Source organism: Convolutriloba macropyga, chromosome 13 (assembly GCF_964194025.1).
Source record: "Convolutriloba macropyga chromosome 13, txConMacr16.3, whole genome shotgun sequence".
Taxonomy (NCBI): Eukaryota; Metazoa; Xenacoelomorpha; order Acoela; family Convolutidae; genus Convolutriloba; species Convolutriloba macropyga.
The window spans coordinates 27,995,994-28,013,956 of NC_134480.1; the positions used below are offsets into that span (position 1 = coordinate 27,995,994).

Below are 17,963 nucleotides of genomic sequence, written 5' to 3' on the forward strand. Positions count from 1 at the left end.
ACTGCTGCAGCTATAAGTACTAATTTTGAGCTTGAAGTAAACATTGTTAATGGAATAGTTCTCCAATCATTCTACTGCTTATAAAGCGAAGAAAGAAAGCAAAATAAGTCAAATGACCTGAAATGCGAAGCGAGAAAACCAATTTAAAACCTGTTTACATTGGATTATGTTTTGCATGTTTTTGGTTTTTCAATGGCAAAACGTTTATTTTCCAGTGTAGTTAAACATGTTGGCAAATGTTAATGTCTAATGCTGATAAGTTTTAAGTTCGCTCCTTATTTCCTCGTTTTTGATGACCTCGAATGAACTCGTTGTTTTTCAAAATAGTTTAGGAGAATTTACAATTTTATTTGATTTTATTCATATAAAAAGATTCGTAAAGTGAAACTTCTATACAATTTACGACAAAAAATTTTTTTTATGATCATCAATTGTATCAACCTTTTTGGTGGACGTTTCAGAAGAAAAAGGTCATAATAAATGTCACATTAACTTTTTCAAATGACGAATGAGCAATTCATCCGCTCAAAAGTTTTTGTTTTAAATAAAAAAGCTGGAGTACGTGAACTGCAGCAAAGATTAATTTTTGAAATTTCAAAACTTCAATGCCTCAATTTTGGAAAATAAGATAAACATTTAACTGTTAAAACAATTTTAATAAAACTACTACTAAATGAAAGAGAATAAATATTTAATTATCACTAATTTGACAAATTAAAACTGAAACAAATCATTAACATAGCAGGAAAAACTTCCGAAATAACTCGAAGTAGAAAATTGAGCAACGTAACTAACATAATGTTGCTCTTACTTAATTATAGTGATGATCTCGAAAAAAAAACAGGAAAACAAACATGGGAAATGTATCTGACAAAAACTGAAAAAGCATCTGATATGAGTTTCTTAACAAGTTGCAACTCCAAAACGAATATTACCAAAAACTTGCAGCCAAACTTATCGGTTTTATTATTCACAAAGTGACATCCAATTGACAGATAAAACAAAAAAAAATTGTTCTTACCAAGAAAAGGGAAGGAAATGAAAGCCAAAGTAAAAGAAAGCTACGAATTTCTCAAACAAATTTATTCACAGGACACCAAAATGCTGATTCAAGCAAGGTTTTGGGGGAAAAAATTCGTATTGCTACAGGAGCATTCAATCACCACAACCTGGCAGAATCATATTAAGCAGTAACAAAAAATACAAAAAACAGAAAAAAAACTTAAAAAATAGAAATGTGTTTATTTATACAGTGTAAGGCGTCCTATCAATCATTGAGATGCATTTAATAAAACGAAGACCTATGAAATTGCGAAATTGCTCTATACATTAGATTGACCAAAAAATTAAAGCGAGAATATCAAAATTAGAAGAAACAGGCAACACATAAAAAAACCGGAATAATTATCATTCAAATCAAAAAGCAGCTAAAACATTTGAAACAACTAATATAAACCAGACAACTCCTCAAATTCTGTTAAATTTTTGAGAGGAAAACAATAACTGCATAAGGGCGTCCAACAACGCAAAATTGAATATGGTTGAAAACTGAAAATGAAATAGGGGCTATTTCCATTTTACAAAAACCACTTCATCAGAAAAAAAATAAGTAAAAACTTAAAAAAATGCTCGGAACAAACTGCCCTACTAACAAAAAGTTTCGCAAATTTTTCTTGATCTACGTTTCTCATTTATCCTCAAAAATTTGACGTGAACAGAAAAAACTCTCCTCCCTCTGCTTTTTCAGCAACTTGACTCACACACTTTGTGTTTACGTATTTTACTTACATTTTGAATACACTTCATATGAATTATTACGGATCAAAAAAGAATCTACGCCAATTCTTCGAGTCGCAAGAATGACAAGAAATGTCTCCAGGAAGGAAGCCATTTTTCACTCAACTTCTAATTAGTAGTGCAAATGGTAGAAAAGATCAAGTCTCAAAATGAAGACAAAATTGGCCCAAGTTACAACCAGAACTAAAAAAAATAGAAAATTTCGATTACTTCTATATATTTTTTTTCTACGCAAGTGAAAACATCCAAGTGTTCGTAGTGCAGCAGGCAAACCATTTTTTAGTGCTGATTAAAAGTCAAAAGGATCAAGAAATTGCCAAAAATTAGTAGTAATATTTGGTAATTTTTGTCGTTCTTCTCAACAAAAGGGTTTTATACCATAAAAACTGTAATCCTTCGTATCCAAAGAAAATTTTAGGCAATGCGGCTCAATTCTATTCTTAATAAATGTGATTAGTAAACCTACGGCCAAAATATTGCTAAAAACTTACAATTTTGCAAAATAGCTGAAAAAAACCCCAATTTCTCGCTCTCTTAAAAACAGGGGTATGAAAATAATACCACTCTCTTTTTGAATCACTCTCCAATTTTATTCAATACGTAAACCACTCGAAAACATTTCACGCGTTTCATTTCCGGCTTCAAAATCACTCCAATGAATTGATTTAGAAAAACACTTTTTGAGTTTTAAATATGTTGAAATGAAAAATTGATAAAGAAAGGATATTTAATAAACAATATGAAAAAAATGCATAGAAATGGAAAGTTTGTTCATTGTTTTGATTTTTTTATCTAATATGATTACATTTTATGATTCCTTATCTTGATCGAAATTTTTTAATCAACTGATATCGTTCAATGATAAAGATTAGAAATAAAAAAAGTTTACAAATCCTACACTCCAAACAAAATTGCCAAAGCAATTTTTGTGGCTTTTCAATGGCTATTGAAGACTCAACTACGTTCAAATTTCTGCTCATTGCTGTTCTCTGCCATGAAGTGTCATTCGGTGTTTACCAAACGGTATATCAAATTAACACATAATTTTGCTCAGAATATTTTCGGGAAGAATTTTCAAAAAATTATGGCTTAAATTTGCATCCGTGTCAGAAAAAATTTATTCAACTTAAGCAACCAAGTATTGTTGTATTTATCTGCCATCTTCATTAGCTTGCTTAGGCAAAACTTGAAAGTTGTTTGTTCTAGCTGTAAATTTTTTTTTCTACCGTCAAACAAAAAAAAACGCCAAACTTTTTTCCTTCTGCTTCGGCAAGTTGCAGATAGCAATCTCTAGAAATTATACATCAAATAAATCAAAAATATTTTTTGCGTATTAGTTATTTGTCACTCTGAGCTCAAATCTCATATATATGTAAAAATTTACTCTCTATTGTCATTAATTTCGGTTCAAGCATATTGATAAAAATTGAGAATGGGAACCATCTTAGTGTCTTGAATTTTGATTAGACAAAGAACTTAATTTAATGTTTAAAGCAGATTAAAATAGATTTTCCATTTCAACTAAAATACAAAATACGAAACAAATAACCATTTAAATCAATTACTGAAAATTATTAAGTCAATGAACATTTTTTGAATGCAGCTATTTTGAAACCCTATTTTCCCTGTGTGGTCTAGGGTTCTATTTTTCAAAAACTACGTTAATAATTTGCCCAATTTTCTGGAATACTGCGTCTATATGAATTTTTTTGCAAGCATTGACCGGAGATTCATGTTTTCAAAGTTATATTGAAAATTTTTGAATAGATCTGAGTTATAAATTTTCATATAAATATTTTCGCATAAATATCTGAGTTAAGAAACAATTTTTGAGACAAAAATGATTATACAGCAAAACTAAAAACGAAGTACTCGTATTGGATAGGGTTAATTAGTTGCAACTGTTCTAAAAGCACGGCTATGACTCTCAGGGGCTAAAAATTGTTTTGGTCCGCGTTGTTTTTCCTTAAAGCCGTGAAATATTTCGTCTTAGCGTTGCTGTTTTCTCTTTCCTACAATGTTAAATGCAATTTTTTGTTGTTACTTCCTGCATGTTAACGTGGGCGCAGCAAAAAACTGCAGGTACGCAAAATAAAGCTATAATTCCCATTTTTAACGTATATGCATTTTCTCCTTTAGGCAACAATCCATTCGCACGCACGTACGTAGCAAGCAAAAAATTGTTCATTGAAACGCATTTATGAAAAACATGAACGCTAAAAGTGCGATTACTGAAATTTTACACGGTAACAGTTATAACTACGGTAGTTATAAATACGAGGATGGCAGTATCTACACAGGTCAGTGGGATTCGAAAGGGCTCAGACACGGAATAGGGAAACTGCAATTTGATGAAGATAAGAAGAATTGTTATTATGAGGGACAGTTCAAACGAGGGATGCCAGAAGGTTTGGGAATGTTGAAGACGCCCTATTTTGTCATGCAAGGCCAGTTCAAACAGGCAAGCCAGATTTCTCTCTTTAATTTCCTTCACTACATATCCATCCCCTCTCACCCCCCCCCCCCATCCGTCTCTCGTCCCTTGCAGAACTGAATCTGGGTGTTAACACGATATGTTCATAGGAAAGCAATCTATTCATAAACTTGCTTCAACTTTTAAGCTTTGTTGATATAATTTTCAAAACTATATGCATTAGTAGATCAACCCAGGCTGAGAGAACTGACCAAATTGGGTTTGAAAAAAAGGCTTGTTTAGTTGTTTCTTCAACATTTATTTTCTATGGAAAAATTTTGCTAATTGTTGATTAAAGTTTTCAGCTCCACCAAAACCGACAGCATAGACTTGGTCTAATCAGAGACTCTTCTGAAGTCTATTGGCTGTGCAATGGGTTGAATTTTTCCGCCCAAAATGATGTAAGAGTGGAGCTGCAATGGGAGGATTTTTTAGGAAAATGCAGCTCAAAACTCTTACGTCTTTTTGGGCTGCATTGGGCTTCCAAGTGGGGTAAATTGGTGTAAGAGTGAGGGGGTAAAAGACAAATTACCTCCCCCCCCCCACTGTTACATCTTTTTTGGTCTGCCAAGGGGGGTAAAACGATGTAAGAGTTCGGGGGTAATTTGTCTTTTACCCCCTCACTCTTACACCATTTTACCCCCCTTGGCAGACCAAAAAACCTGTAAGAGTGGGGGGTTAATTTGTCTTTTACCCCCTCACTCTAACACCATTTTACCCCCTTGGAAACCCTTGGCAGCGCAACTCTTTCATCATTTCACCCCCTCCGGACAAATTACCCCCTCACTCTTACAACATTTTAACCCCCTTGGCAGCCCAACTCTAACCTCATTTTACCCCCTCTGGACAAATTACCCCTCAATTTTACACCATTTTACCCCCCTTGGCAGCCCAACTCTTACATCATTTAACCCCCTCTGGACAAATTACCCCCTCACTCTTGCATCATTTTACCCCCTCTGAACAAATTACCCCCTCACTCTTACTTCATTTTACCCCCCTTGGCAGCCCAACTCTTACATCATTTTACCTCCTCTGAATTTCAATCAGGGGAAGAGGGGTAATTCCTGAAAAGTCCTCCTATTGCAGACCATTGCAGCCCACTCTTACATGGCAATTTCAGTCAGGGGGTAATTCCTGAAAAGTCCTCCCATTGCAGCCCACTCTTACATGGCAATTTCAGTCAGGGGGTGGGGGGGGGGGGGTAATTCCTGAAAAGTCCTCCCATTGCAGCCCACTCTTACATGGCAATTTCAGTCAGGGGGTGGGGGGGGGGGGGTAATTCCTGAAAAGTCCTCCCATTGCAGCCCACTCTTACATGGCAATTTCAGTCAGGGGAGTAATTCCTGAAAAGTCCTCCCATTCCAGCCCATTGCAGCCCACTCTCTCTTACATGGCAATTTCAGTCAGGAGGGGTAATTCCTGAAAAGTCCTCCCATTGCAGCCCATTGCAGCCCACTCTTACATGGCATTTTCTGTCAGGGGGGGGGGGGGGTAATTTCTGAAAAGTCCTCCCATTGCAGCCCAACTCTTACATCATTTCACCCCCTCTGAACAAATTACCCCCACACTCTTACATCAATTTACCCCCCCCCCCCCCCCATAGACAAATTACCCCCACTCTTACATCAAAATGGGAGGATTTTAGGGAGGACATTCGACCCGGTTGGTTAGAAACAAGAGCTCTTGTATCTAACAAGAGGTGGTCCCCTTGAATAGAAAGTATAAGCATTTTTTCATATCATTGAGAAAGTCAATCATGCTAATGTGACCACCTTCTGCTATTGTTCAATATTCTTGCAACAATGACATAGAAAAAGCTGCAGCTTTTTTAACTTTAGGTTTTTGCACATGCAATTTATTCCGATTTAATTCAACTTTCATAAGAATGTATTGCCGAAAACGTCAATCTTTATGAATTTATCTATTACATGGATACTTAATGACTCCCCATTAATAGCACCGTTCTGATCAATACTTTTGAACTTAAGTCCGATAAGAGATGACTTCATGCGCGGAATAGTCTGATCTGAGACAATTTTGGGCAATGAGAATCTGATCAAAAACGGTTTGGAACGCATGTGGTTTTGACCAGAAGTCAAATCGAGAGCACTTTGGTCTGACTATCAAGACAGCCAAGTTTGATCAGAACTGAATTTGAGCGCATATTTATCGTACCATGAAAAGATGGGTCCGATCAGATATTACTTTGGACACATGTCAGGCGCAAAAAGTTTGTCAAGCACACTAGAGAGATGGATTCAAGCTCACTTTGTGCGCAGAAAAAATCCGAGCGCTATTGAATCTGATTAGATTCCATATTGGTCTGAACTGTTCTGACCAATTGTAATTTCTCTGTGAACTTATCTGACCGCAGATGGTTTCCGCCTGGGAACTCAGCTAGCGAAAAATCCAAACCAAAATCAGCCAAGTTACTTATTGGTGTTTCTAAGCTATTAAAACCGTTCATTTAAAATTTTTTATTAGACCTAGAGAAATAACTGCAAAACAGAAAAGTGTAAAAAACGTAATTAGCTAAAGAAATCAAATAACTATATCTTATTTTAATTTTGTTTCATTTAAGGTATGAAGAACAATTTTTTGAAAAATTGGCACACAATAATATCTGATCTTCAAATTTAATGTAAGTATTCCTCCAGAAAGCGAATATATAGGAAAAACTGGTAGTTATTGTTTTTTTTTTTCAAATCAAAGTGGACAGTCTGAATTTTGAGTCCTAAACAAGCCACCTTTGGCTTAAAATAAACTAGATTTAAACTATTCTCTGCTAGTCCGATCCAAATTACTGCAGGCAAGACCCTGAGATATTTAATGACTCACCCATTAATAGCACCGTTCTGATCAATTTCTTTGAAATTAAGTCCGATAAGAGATGACTTCCTGCGCAGAATATTATGATCGAAGACAATTTCGGGTAAAGATAGTCCGATCAAAAATGGTTGGGAACGCATGTGGCTTTGACCAGAAGACAAATCGAGAGCACTTTGGTCTGACTATCAAGACACCCAAATTTGATCAAATATTAATTAGAGCGCATATTTATTGTACCATGAATAAAAGATGGGTCCGATCAGATATTAACCTTGACACATGTCAAGCGCAAAAAATTGTCAAGCACAGTAGACAGATGGATTCAAATTCACTTTGTTTGCAGAAAAAAATCCGAGCGCTATTGAATCTGATTTAGATTCCATATTGGTCTGATGTGTTCTGATCAATTGTAATTTCACTGTGAAATTATCTGACGTAGATTTTTTCCGCCTGTGAACTCAGCTAGAGAAAAGTCCAAACCAAAATCAGCCAAGTTACTTATTGGTATTTCTAAGCTATTAAAACCGTTCAATCAAATTTTTTTATTAGATCTGGTGAATAACTGCAAAACAGAAAACTGTACAAAACGGTAACTAGCTAAAGAAATCAAATAACAATATCTTATTTTAATTTTGTTTCACTTAAGGTATGAAGAAAACAATTTTTTAAAAATTGGCACACAATAATATCTGATCTTCAAATTTAATGTAAGTATTCCTCCAGAAGGAGAATATATAGAAAAAACTGGTAGTTATTGTTTTTTTTAAAAAAACCAAAGTGGACAGTCTGAGTTTTGAGTCCTGAACAAGCCACCTTGGACTTTAAACAAACTAGATCTAAACAGTCTTTGCTATTCCGATCGAAATTACTGCAGGCAAGAGTCTGAGATGCGAGAGGTTGAAGCAGAGCTTTGAATTATCTACATGGAAAAAAGCGAGCAGCGTGGTTGTCAGTGAGACCCTGTTAAAAATGTCTGTTGCAGTTATGTTGCCTGCTCTCTCACTATGGAAATTTCTCCAATGGGCGAAAAATGGTCTAACCGATTCATACGTCAACAAGTAGTTAGCGAAAGTGAAATCAAGACTAGTAAATGAAGGTGGCTTGCCCCAAATTGGTTGCTACACTGTATGACTGAAAGATATTTGGTAATGGATTTGAACACTCTCTGTGATCCCTGCGCACTAATAACAGAAGGGTGGACCATCTAGTAGAAAATACTGTGTAAGGTCCAGATATAATAGAAGTAGTGATAGTAACAGAATAAAAAAAGTCACAAAGTAGTGTTGCAACCGTGATCGCAGAGCTATAATGATAAAAAGTGGCTGCACTACATGTTTGATACAGACAACACTTGCTCTGCTTGTCACCAAAGACAGTTGAGAGAGAGAGAGAGACTTGAGGCTCTCGGGGCGCAACACCTCGAGCAGCAAGACCCCAGATTATCTTCACACCGATGCTCTAGTTGAATCTGGCTTGGAATTTGTTCCTCTAACGGTCAGTAGACTAATTACATGAGGTTTCGGCCATAGGGGACAATAGGTTGCACAATACAAATGCGAGAAACCCATTTTCTCAAAACAGTTTAACAAAATGCCATAAAAACGCAAAAATTGAAAAAGATTTCCAACTTGATTTAGGAGACTTGACCTTCAAAGCCTTATTTTGCCAATCTAAATTCTTCCAATTTTCTACAATATTAGGGTAAAACAATATCTCTATAAGAACAACGCCCTCAAAATGTAATCAGAAACATTTTTCATTAGAGATATTTTGTTTTCATGGAAAAATAGTTGCTATCAGGATTAAAAACGGTAGCGAATCAATTTCACACTCACAATCAAAATAAAATAATCATCAGAGCAATGTCAGAATTTTTTGATTGATTAAGAAATGGTATGTCTAGCACGCCACGCGTTAGTTTAGATGAACGAAAGCACTCTGTGCAACAGTGAAATTTCTTGGCATTAACTCAGACGTTAAATTATATGCAACTGTAAATATGTCCATTCCAAATGAAAACCTTTGTTAGCGAAGGCTGGTTGATTATACCGATACTTTGCCAGTATGTCTAGCACGCCACTCGTTAGTTCAGATGAAGGAAAGCACTCTGTGCAACAATGAAGTTTCTTGGCATTAACTCAGACGTTTAACATTGTCCTTTTCTTCTAGCATTAGACGTTCATACTGAGTGAATCAAATCAACCGTATTGCTGCACAAGCAACTCCACCGGAAGGCACCGCATCCGGAGACTACTATTCTTCCTCACCACATGGCGCAGTCATGCTGATCTCCAATCGGAGAAAAACTCTTCTGGGACACGGAACCAAATCAGAAAGAGATCATCCACGCAAATAAAAACATAAGCCGTAAATACCTAGACACAGAGACGGCACTACACGTAAACGAGTCAACAGAAGATGGACCGAATGTAAATACAATTCGACCAACTTTATTTCACAAGGAACGAAATTCCACAACCAATATCTGCAAAACGGGGGATTTCCGGAAAGCAACCGAATTCAATAACGAAACAACACACTGGTTGGCAGACGCGGGCTCACCAATATCATTCAAGAACATCTCCTCAGCACAACAACTAATCAAGAATACAAAAGAAGCAAAGATCATCCCATACAACAGCGCGGAGAAATATTGATTTTTCAAAAACTCACAAAGCAACGTTAAGAGCGTTCTCCAAATAGATCTAAAATCGGGATCATGGAACGCAACAAATTGCCAAGTACTCCTAGTGAAGAACAAAACACAAAACATAATGGGCGGTGACATTTTAACTGAAACTTAGGATAACGCTCACACCCAGCAGATACTCGAGTGAGAAAATTTGCACGTCACCAAGCCTATGACAGAACCAAACATCATAAAAAGGACCCTTCAAAAAAAACCCAACTGTGCACACGCCTCGGCAGATCAAAACACCGCATTGCCAACCCAACAATGAAAGAAAATTTCACCCTTGTTCAAAAAAAGGCAGGAGGGTTCCCCTACATCTAGTAGGAAAGGTCGAAGAAGAACTCAAAAAACTGATCAATGACGAAAAAATTATAAAATTAGATAAACGTTCAGACGAATATTTCATAAGCCCGGTCATCATCACAGTTAGACATCACAAAAGCGCAAAAGTATTCCTAGATTTCAAAAAACTAAACGACACAATCCACAAGAACAAATACCAAATGCAGAGCATAGACCACCTAATAGACGAAGTATGATCCTACATATCCGAAAAGAAAAAAGACAAAGGTCAATTTGATTTCTCAGAAATTGATCTCAAATACGCATACAGCCGAATTCTTTTAGATAACAACATCCACAAACACTGTAATTTCAGCATCAAAGGATGAAAAGCAACTGGAACATACCGCTTTATCAACGGATTCTATGGACTAACGGACGTGTCCACAACATTTCAAAAACTATAGACAAAACCCTAGAAAGCCTAAAATTAAAATTTGCTTTCCTCGACGATATACTTATAACCACAAAAAGATTCCTTAGTCATCATGAGACAGAAATAGTCAAAGTACTAAGCCTTTTGGACAGAGAAAATCTAACTATCAAACAGAATTTGCATAAACTGAAACAGCGTGGTTAGATTTTAAAATCCATTCAAATGGAATTATTTCAACGCACAACCAAAAGCGATGCAATCATCAACCTAGATATTCCAAGAACGTTAAAGCAACTCTGATCGTTCATTTGCTGCGTTCATCACTTAATAAAGTTTATACCCAACTTAGCAACCCTATCTGGACCACTCCTCCCACTAATTTCAAAAAGTAACCTAAAACCGCAAGACAAACTGAATTGGAATTAACACAATACGGCATCGTTTACAACAATGAAAGAAGCAATCAAATCAGTAACAGAAAACAGATTATTTGACGTAAATTGCCCAACATCGTCCGCTGTGACGCCAGTAAAAAAGGACTCGGCGCATGCCTTAAATAATACAAAAACTCCAATTGGAACCCAATAGCATACGCCAGCCGTTTTTTAAAAAGCTTAGAAGAACGATACAGTACAAACGAACTAGAATTTCTAGCAGTAGGATGGGATCTAGAGCATTTCAAATAATACCTTTACGGGTCCCAATTCAAGATCCAAATTGACCATCAAGCCCTTCTGAGTGCCCTGAAAAAAAATAGAGGAAACAAAACCTATTAAAACCCCTTAACACGCGGGGCAAACCGACAACTTCCATTTAACTTTAGAGTAGAACATATCCCAGGCAAAAACATGATATTCGCAGACTACCTTAGCCACAATCTACATGGATCACCAATTCCCCCTTCGGACAGAGACACAAACTTTGTTATTAGTACAGTAAACGATTTTAAAAACGCATTAATAGGCAATAATTTAGCTCCAAATGGAGCAAGCCACAATAAGGCGAATAAAAGAAACGACACTAAGCATGACGTCACCAATACTAAACACGCATACACAAAATCAAAACACGCTTTTCGCCTCTCAACACTCACTAATAAGTTCCATTCCTTTAACACAAATTATTCCAAATCAAATTACATTCACAATTCTAAACCTGTAAATATCACAACACGCTCTTACCCACACAAAGATACCCATGAAATCCCCATTAGGAAAAGATTTAGAGCAAAAAATAGAATACCGAATCCCCAAATGGAGAATTAACCCATTCTATTGAATTCAATTTGTTCCCTATCAACGGAAACAGAGCTATCAAGCAATAACGGTAAGGGCCTCTCCGTGTTAGACCTGGACAAACAACAAAATCTATTCAAAGCCCACGACGACACTAAAACTCCTGATTACAGAGAAAATCTCAACAGAGCAATCAAAGAAAAATTTTTGGCGCTAGCCTCCAAAATAGACGTTACACCAATCATCGACTTTGTTAAAGCGCAGATCTGGGTTAAACTCATGACAATTAATTCACTCTATTATAGAATTAGAAGGGACCTGTCAGTTACAACGACAAATTTTTTTACTATTTGATGATAAACTGGTCATCCCAACAAACTTTAAACAATGGTTCTGGACACAATCCACCTTGAGCATCCCAGCCAGGCCGGATTGCTTGCATTAGCAAATTTGGTGTGTTACCCACACATTCATTCCGATATAGCGGCCCAAGCCCAAGGCTGCAGACGCTTCATTGAAACAGGTAAAAAAAACTCAAGCCACTCAATCCAAGCAAAAATCTTAGCACCGTACCCGTCCTCTCTCGGAACCAAATGAAGAAGCTCAAATGGATTTTGCAGGACCTTTTCGTTCAGAAATAACGTCCTATCACATTACATACTAGTCATAGTAGATTGCTTATCTAAATAACCCCACGCGGAAACATACAAAAACTGTGACACAAAAACCGCAATAGATTACAATGAAAGCTACTGCAAGGTACACGGTATACCAAGATCGATAAGATGCGACCAACCCGAGGCATTTACGGCTCTGGAATTCAAAATATTTGGCAAAAACAAGAACATAGAACTGATATTGGCTCTATCCGGAGACTACCGAGGCACTGGCATGGTAGAACAATTAATCCAAACAATCAAACGCCGCTCAGCAGTCTTCGACCTGGAACCAAAATGGTCAAACAAAACCCTAAGTGAGAAACTAGCTATCATTATGGAAAACATAAGATCAATTCCTTACTCCAAAACGAACACAAAACTGGTCGAAGCCCACTTCAGCAGAAAGCCAAACACTCCGATCTCCAACAATGTTATAAAACCATCACATAAAAACTTATCATACAAGAAACTAATTAACAGTTGTTCAGACAAGAAGCTACTCAAAAAGAACGTCCTGTCGAATGAAGAACTCTCCAGGAGGTGACAAGGCCGCAGAGTACATACAAAATAAACACAACTTAACACACAAATCCTTAGCACGAAAAGCGAAAGAACAGCGCCCCACATTTCCACCACAATGTTATACAATTCCAGATGGAACAATCACAAATTACTCACCACACACAATAACAATCGACACACCACTAAGAAAAAACGGTCATTCGTAAAAAGGATTCAGCCGTAGTCACAGAAACTAAGCCTCTCCTAATTCACACGGTAACATGTAAAATTGCCGTCGAACATAAACGGAATAAAAAAAACACATCGCAAAATTTGTTTGGAAGAAGACAAGCAAGCGGCGCTCAACAACCAGCAAAGAGTCCACCGAACCCCAATTAGAGCCATGAAAAAGTTGAGAAACTTGCAGCGACCAATCAAACAGCGCAGCAACGCCCCGTCAAGAGAAAAACCCCATAAAGTAGACAGTAATGAAAAACCAGGACAGCAGTCAAGGCCAAACAACAACTCAAAAGACCAAACAGGGGCAACACAGGCCAACATAATCGCCGAATCACAAATTATGTTTTTGACCAAAAAGTAAAACAAGCCGCGTTAAACTAAGTTAGAGAATCCTTTATTAAGAAGAACCCCGCAAACAAACCGACCACTACTCCACCTGGATTCATCCACTATAGAGAAGAAAATGCAAACACCTCCATTCACGACATCACACCAGACTCACCGTTGGCAACGCCATTACACATCATTGCATCAGCCGACCCAAACGTATTTACGGTCACTTCAGAAGGTAGTCCAACACCTCAACCGCACGCACCAACCATCACCTCCACAAAATCGACTAAAAGGATTGACAAAGCCGTAACGAAAATCCAAGCAGCCAAAAAAATAACTCCACCTCCGAAAATAATCTTTCTCAACACACCGGAGCGAACCTCATGGCCAAACACACAGGCGCACACAACAATAGACCCTTTACAAAGTAATACGGTTCCCTCAGCAGAAGCAAACATAAACACAATCACGCCAGCTCCTCCCAAAACCAACAAAAACAACAAAAGTTCACTTGAAAAGCAAATCCAAATGGACCAGGACAATGTCCTCCAATCTTCTAAAGACGTGGAGAACTCAACAAAGCTTCTCCGACCGGAGCATAAGGCATACGGACCAAGCGCGGTCACTGATATGACGAAGAAGACCACAGAGCCACTCCAAATGGAGCAGACAGCCAAGTCACCGATACACGCGGTCCGCAGCGCATCATCAAGCACCTACGTATCTCCACCGATATAACATACCCAAGAGGAGATCTCAGATCCTGCAACCAAAGACTTCCAAAAACTAAACAACATTATGTGATCACAATTTTGTTCCTCCCCGGGGGGAGTGTAACCAACCAGCTGGAATCAGAACTCATCTTAACAAAGACTTATTATCTACATATCAACTCTGAGACATATAAATATTATTATTATCTATAAGAGTTATGCATCTTATCTATAAACACTGATTAAACTATTTGTTATACAATTAAATGCATTCTAAGTGGAATCCTGTGTTAAATTAGATTGGTTGATTACACCGATACATTGCCGGTATGTTAAGCAAGTGGCACTTTAGCTCAGCTGAACGGAAGCTTTCTGTGCAACAGTGAAGTTTTTGGCATTAATGCAGGCGTTTAACACCGTCTTTTTCTATAAGAATTAGACATTCATATAGAGTGAATCGCATCAACCGTATTGCTGCTCAAGCAACTCCAGCGGAAGACACCGCTTCTGGAGATTACTATTCTTCCTCGCCACAATAACAATAGTAATATTATTATAGATAGATTTATTCTATCCTTTTCCTCAACGATTAGCGTAGTAGAACCAATCCAGAAGGTAATTGAAAACCCGAATCAAAGCGTTCTATCTCCAATACGCCCCTTGCTAGTATCCCGACCTTCGGGTTCACATAATATTAATAATGATAATAATAATAATAATAATAATAATAATAATAATAATAATAATAATAATAATAATAATAATAATAATAATAATAATAATAATAATAATAATAATAATAGTATTAATAATAATAATTTTAATAATAAAAAAAATAATATTAATAATATTATTGAAATTAGTAATAATAATATTAATGATAATTTTATTAATAACAATAATAACAATAAAAATCAGTTCAACCAAACATAGTTACAGCCAGCTGGCTTGTCCCCAGACTAGGCAAAAATCAAGTTTCAAAAAAATAGAGGTTCTTGAAGATTTTCTATCCTGAGGGTAACTTTTATATTTGAATCTTTTCACGGCTTCCCCTTCCAAGACGTTTTCCATTTATCTTCGAAACTGACAACGATTTTTGTGTGGTGAATAGCTAGAAAGACTGTTTATTTGATATGTATAAATACTGAATTGAGCTACTCTGTTAAAGTAATTATCTTCGAAACGTTTCCGAAAAGTTTTTATGGCTTCAGTAAAAAGCTATTCACATGATCTGGTTTTTGCAAAAACAAAAGCTGTTGACCAGTGGTCAGAGGCATTCATGAAATTAAAACCAGTATCACCCTGTTAAGCAGAATTGGGTTGTTAAGAACTAAAAAATAACTGACTGGCACTAGGCAGTTTAGAATGAGGCTTTCAACATAATACTGTCACCCAAAACTGAATGGAAATTTATCCAATTTAAACATCATCTTTGTTGTCTTTCCAAGCGTTGAAGATATTGAGGTAATGGGTTCCAGACATTTGGAGCATTAAAAACCGCAGAGATTGTATACGTTTTCACCAATGTGTGTTTGACAGTTTCTCATGTGGTGGGGGTATTACTTTTCTTAGATGTTTCAATTTCTGAATTTCTTCTTTATGGTCATATCGAGGCGGAAAATGCAAGACCTGCTGGACGTTAAAATTCATCCAATGTCTTTAATTTATTTTTCGTTTCTCATAGCAATGACTTTTGCAAATAACTCTGCGGAAGAATCATGTGTTTTTTTTGTATGAAAACTCGAGAATGCTCAATTTGTAAACGTTGAAATTTAGTTTGGTTCAGCCAGACGATTCAATAGCTCTGTTAAAATATAACCGAAACGCATCCTGTTCTGAAATCTCTCCTATTATTTTCGTATCATCGGCATAAAGAAAAGTGTTATTAATAAGTTGATCAGCTAGGTCATTTATGCACACGGATAACAAAAACACAGCAAATAATGATCCCTGAGGAGCCCTGCTGGAGATTTGTGAGAAAGTTGAGTAACTGTCTGCAGTTTTCACTCTCTGCTGTGGATTAACCAGATACTATTTGTTTAAATGAATCTAGGCATCCAAATTGCATCGGATTAGAGTCGTTTTTTCTCTTATCTCAATCATTTATTATTATTATCTCTCTCGCATCAAATACCATAGATATTTAAAACAATTTTCTAGTCCAATGTAATGTGTTAACTTTTTTTCCGCTGAAAATCTGATAAAATCTACTAAAAACTGTGACTGTAGTCTTTTAGACAAATTTCCGTGATTCTTATGAGCTCTTTTGAGTTTTTACCACGTACACACACGCAGCTGTTTTGACATTTTTGGGTCTTTTCCCTTAAACTCATAGATTTAGATCATGTATAAACAGCTTTCAACAAAGGTACCCTAAGCGCATTGTTTGCATTGTGTGTTTTTTCAAAATATTGTTTCAGGGCAAGTTGGACGGCGTAGGACGATGCATTCGTTGCGATGGACTCCGCTACGAGGGAGAATTCAGAAATGGTGAGATGACTGGCCTGGGAATCATGACATTCCCAGATGGAACCCACGGTACTCCAACATGCGAGGGTCTCTTCGATGGATCTCGGATGATCGCGAGGAAGAATGCACGTGATATGGTCATCAAAGCAGTTCAAGTTGCAAACGCGGCTTCGGCAATCGTAGCAGTGAAATGAAAGAGAATCATCCTGAATTGCTCTTTAATCAGAATTGAGAAAACTCAGACTTATTACATATCACTCGTATCATACGCTTTTGAGCTCAACTACTTTCGTGAAAGATGCCATATTATTATGCTTTTTCCAGTAAATAGGATTCAGCAAAATCCATTCTGCTGTGTTAGTGTATAGAAGAATTTCTTTTCAATATTAAAAGTTTTTCGTTCAATTTAACGGAAAGCGTGTGGAAGAAAGTTCTCAAATTTGGAATTGAAAACTTTAAGTGAAGTACTTTGACAATGAAAAGTATTTAGCGATCAGTGTTGAAGCGGCAGAATCCCCAAGACTGATCCGTATAGTATCATGATAAATTGACCCCAGACATTGCAGAATAGTTATCTTCCAAGATTCGTACTAATTCTTACTAAAAGGTCCACTTTTAGTACAATTTAATACGAATCTTGTCAGATTTATCTAATCAGTCGTACTAGATAGTTATCAGATACTCAGTACCATATGAAATAACTAATTTCAAAAAATTTCCTGAGAACTGGCTGCATGCGTTTCCAAATACAGAAATAAAAGTTGATTTACGAAGAACTGCATTGGCCGAGAAACAAAAAAATTTTCTCTACATTTTTAACAAAAATTTTCATTTTAATTTTCGGAGTATTTTAGGAGTTTATGCAATGATATTTTGACGTTGTTTAGAAGAAACAGACATTGAGTTTTGGTCGTAATCAATGTTTGTTTTTGTTATGTGATTTTGTTGTTTCTCTGTCTCGCAGTCTCGTTACTGGCACATCTAATCAGCCCAATAAAGCGGAACTATTTAATTACTTTAGTGCCTTGAGTTCAATGCAAAATTTTTCGTACATCGAAAACATTCAAAAATGTTATTTTTTGAAATTTTTCTATCTCCTCTTTAAATCAAACACGTGGATGAGTGCGGTCGAACATTATGTGAGGAAAATATTGTCAAAACCATATAGAGCCTCTTTGATTAAACTATATGAGTATTTCTGCGGGATAATTGTATTTGTATTAAATTTCATTTGAAAAATCTTAACCAAAAAGTGGTCAGGTTTGCTCGTGTTTTTTGCAAATTGTCGGCCATGACCAGGC

General features: G+C 36.5%; 1 protein-coding gene across 1 annotated transcript; it reads left to right on the forward strand.

The window, feature by feature from the left end:
* Positions 1-3,942: 3,942 nt before the first annotated feature.
* On the forward strand, positions 3,943-17,126 carry LOC142351854 (MORN repeat-containing protein 4 homolog). Its single transcript, XM_075404085.1, has 2 exons — positions 3,943-4,258; positions 16,614-17,126. The coding sequence occupies exons 1-2, from the start codon at positions 3,998-4,000 to the stop codon at positions 16,854-16,856; spliced, it is 504 nt and encodes a 167-aa protein (XP_075260200.1). The 5' UTR covers positions 3,943-3,997; the 3' UTR covers positions 16,857-17,126.
* The last annotated feature ends 837 nt before the right edge of the window (positions 17,127-17,963 follow it).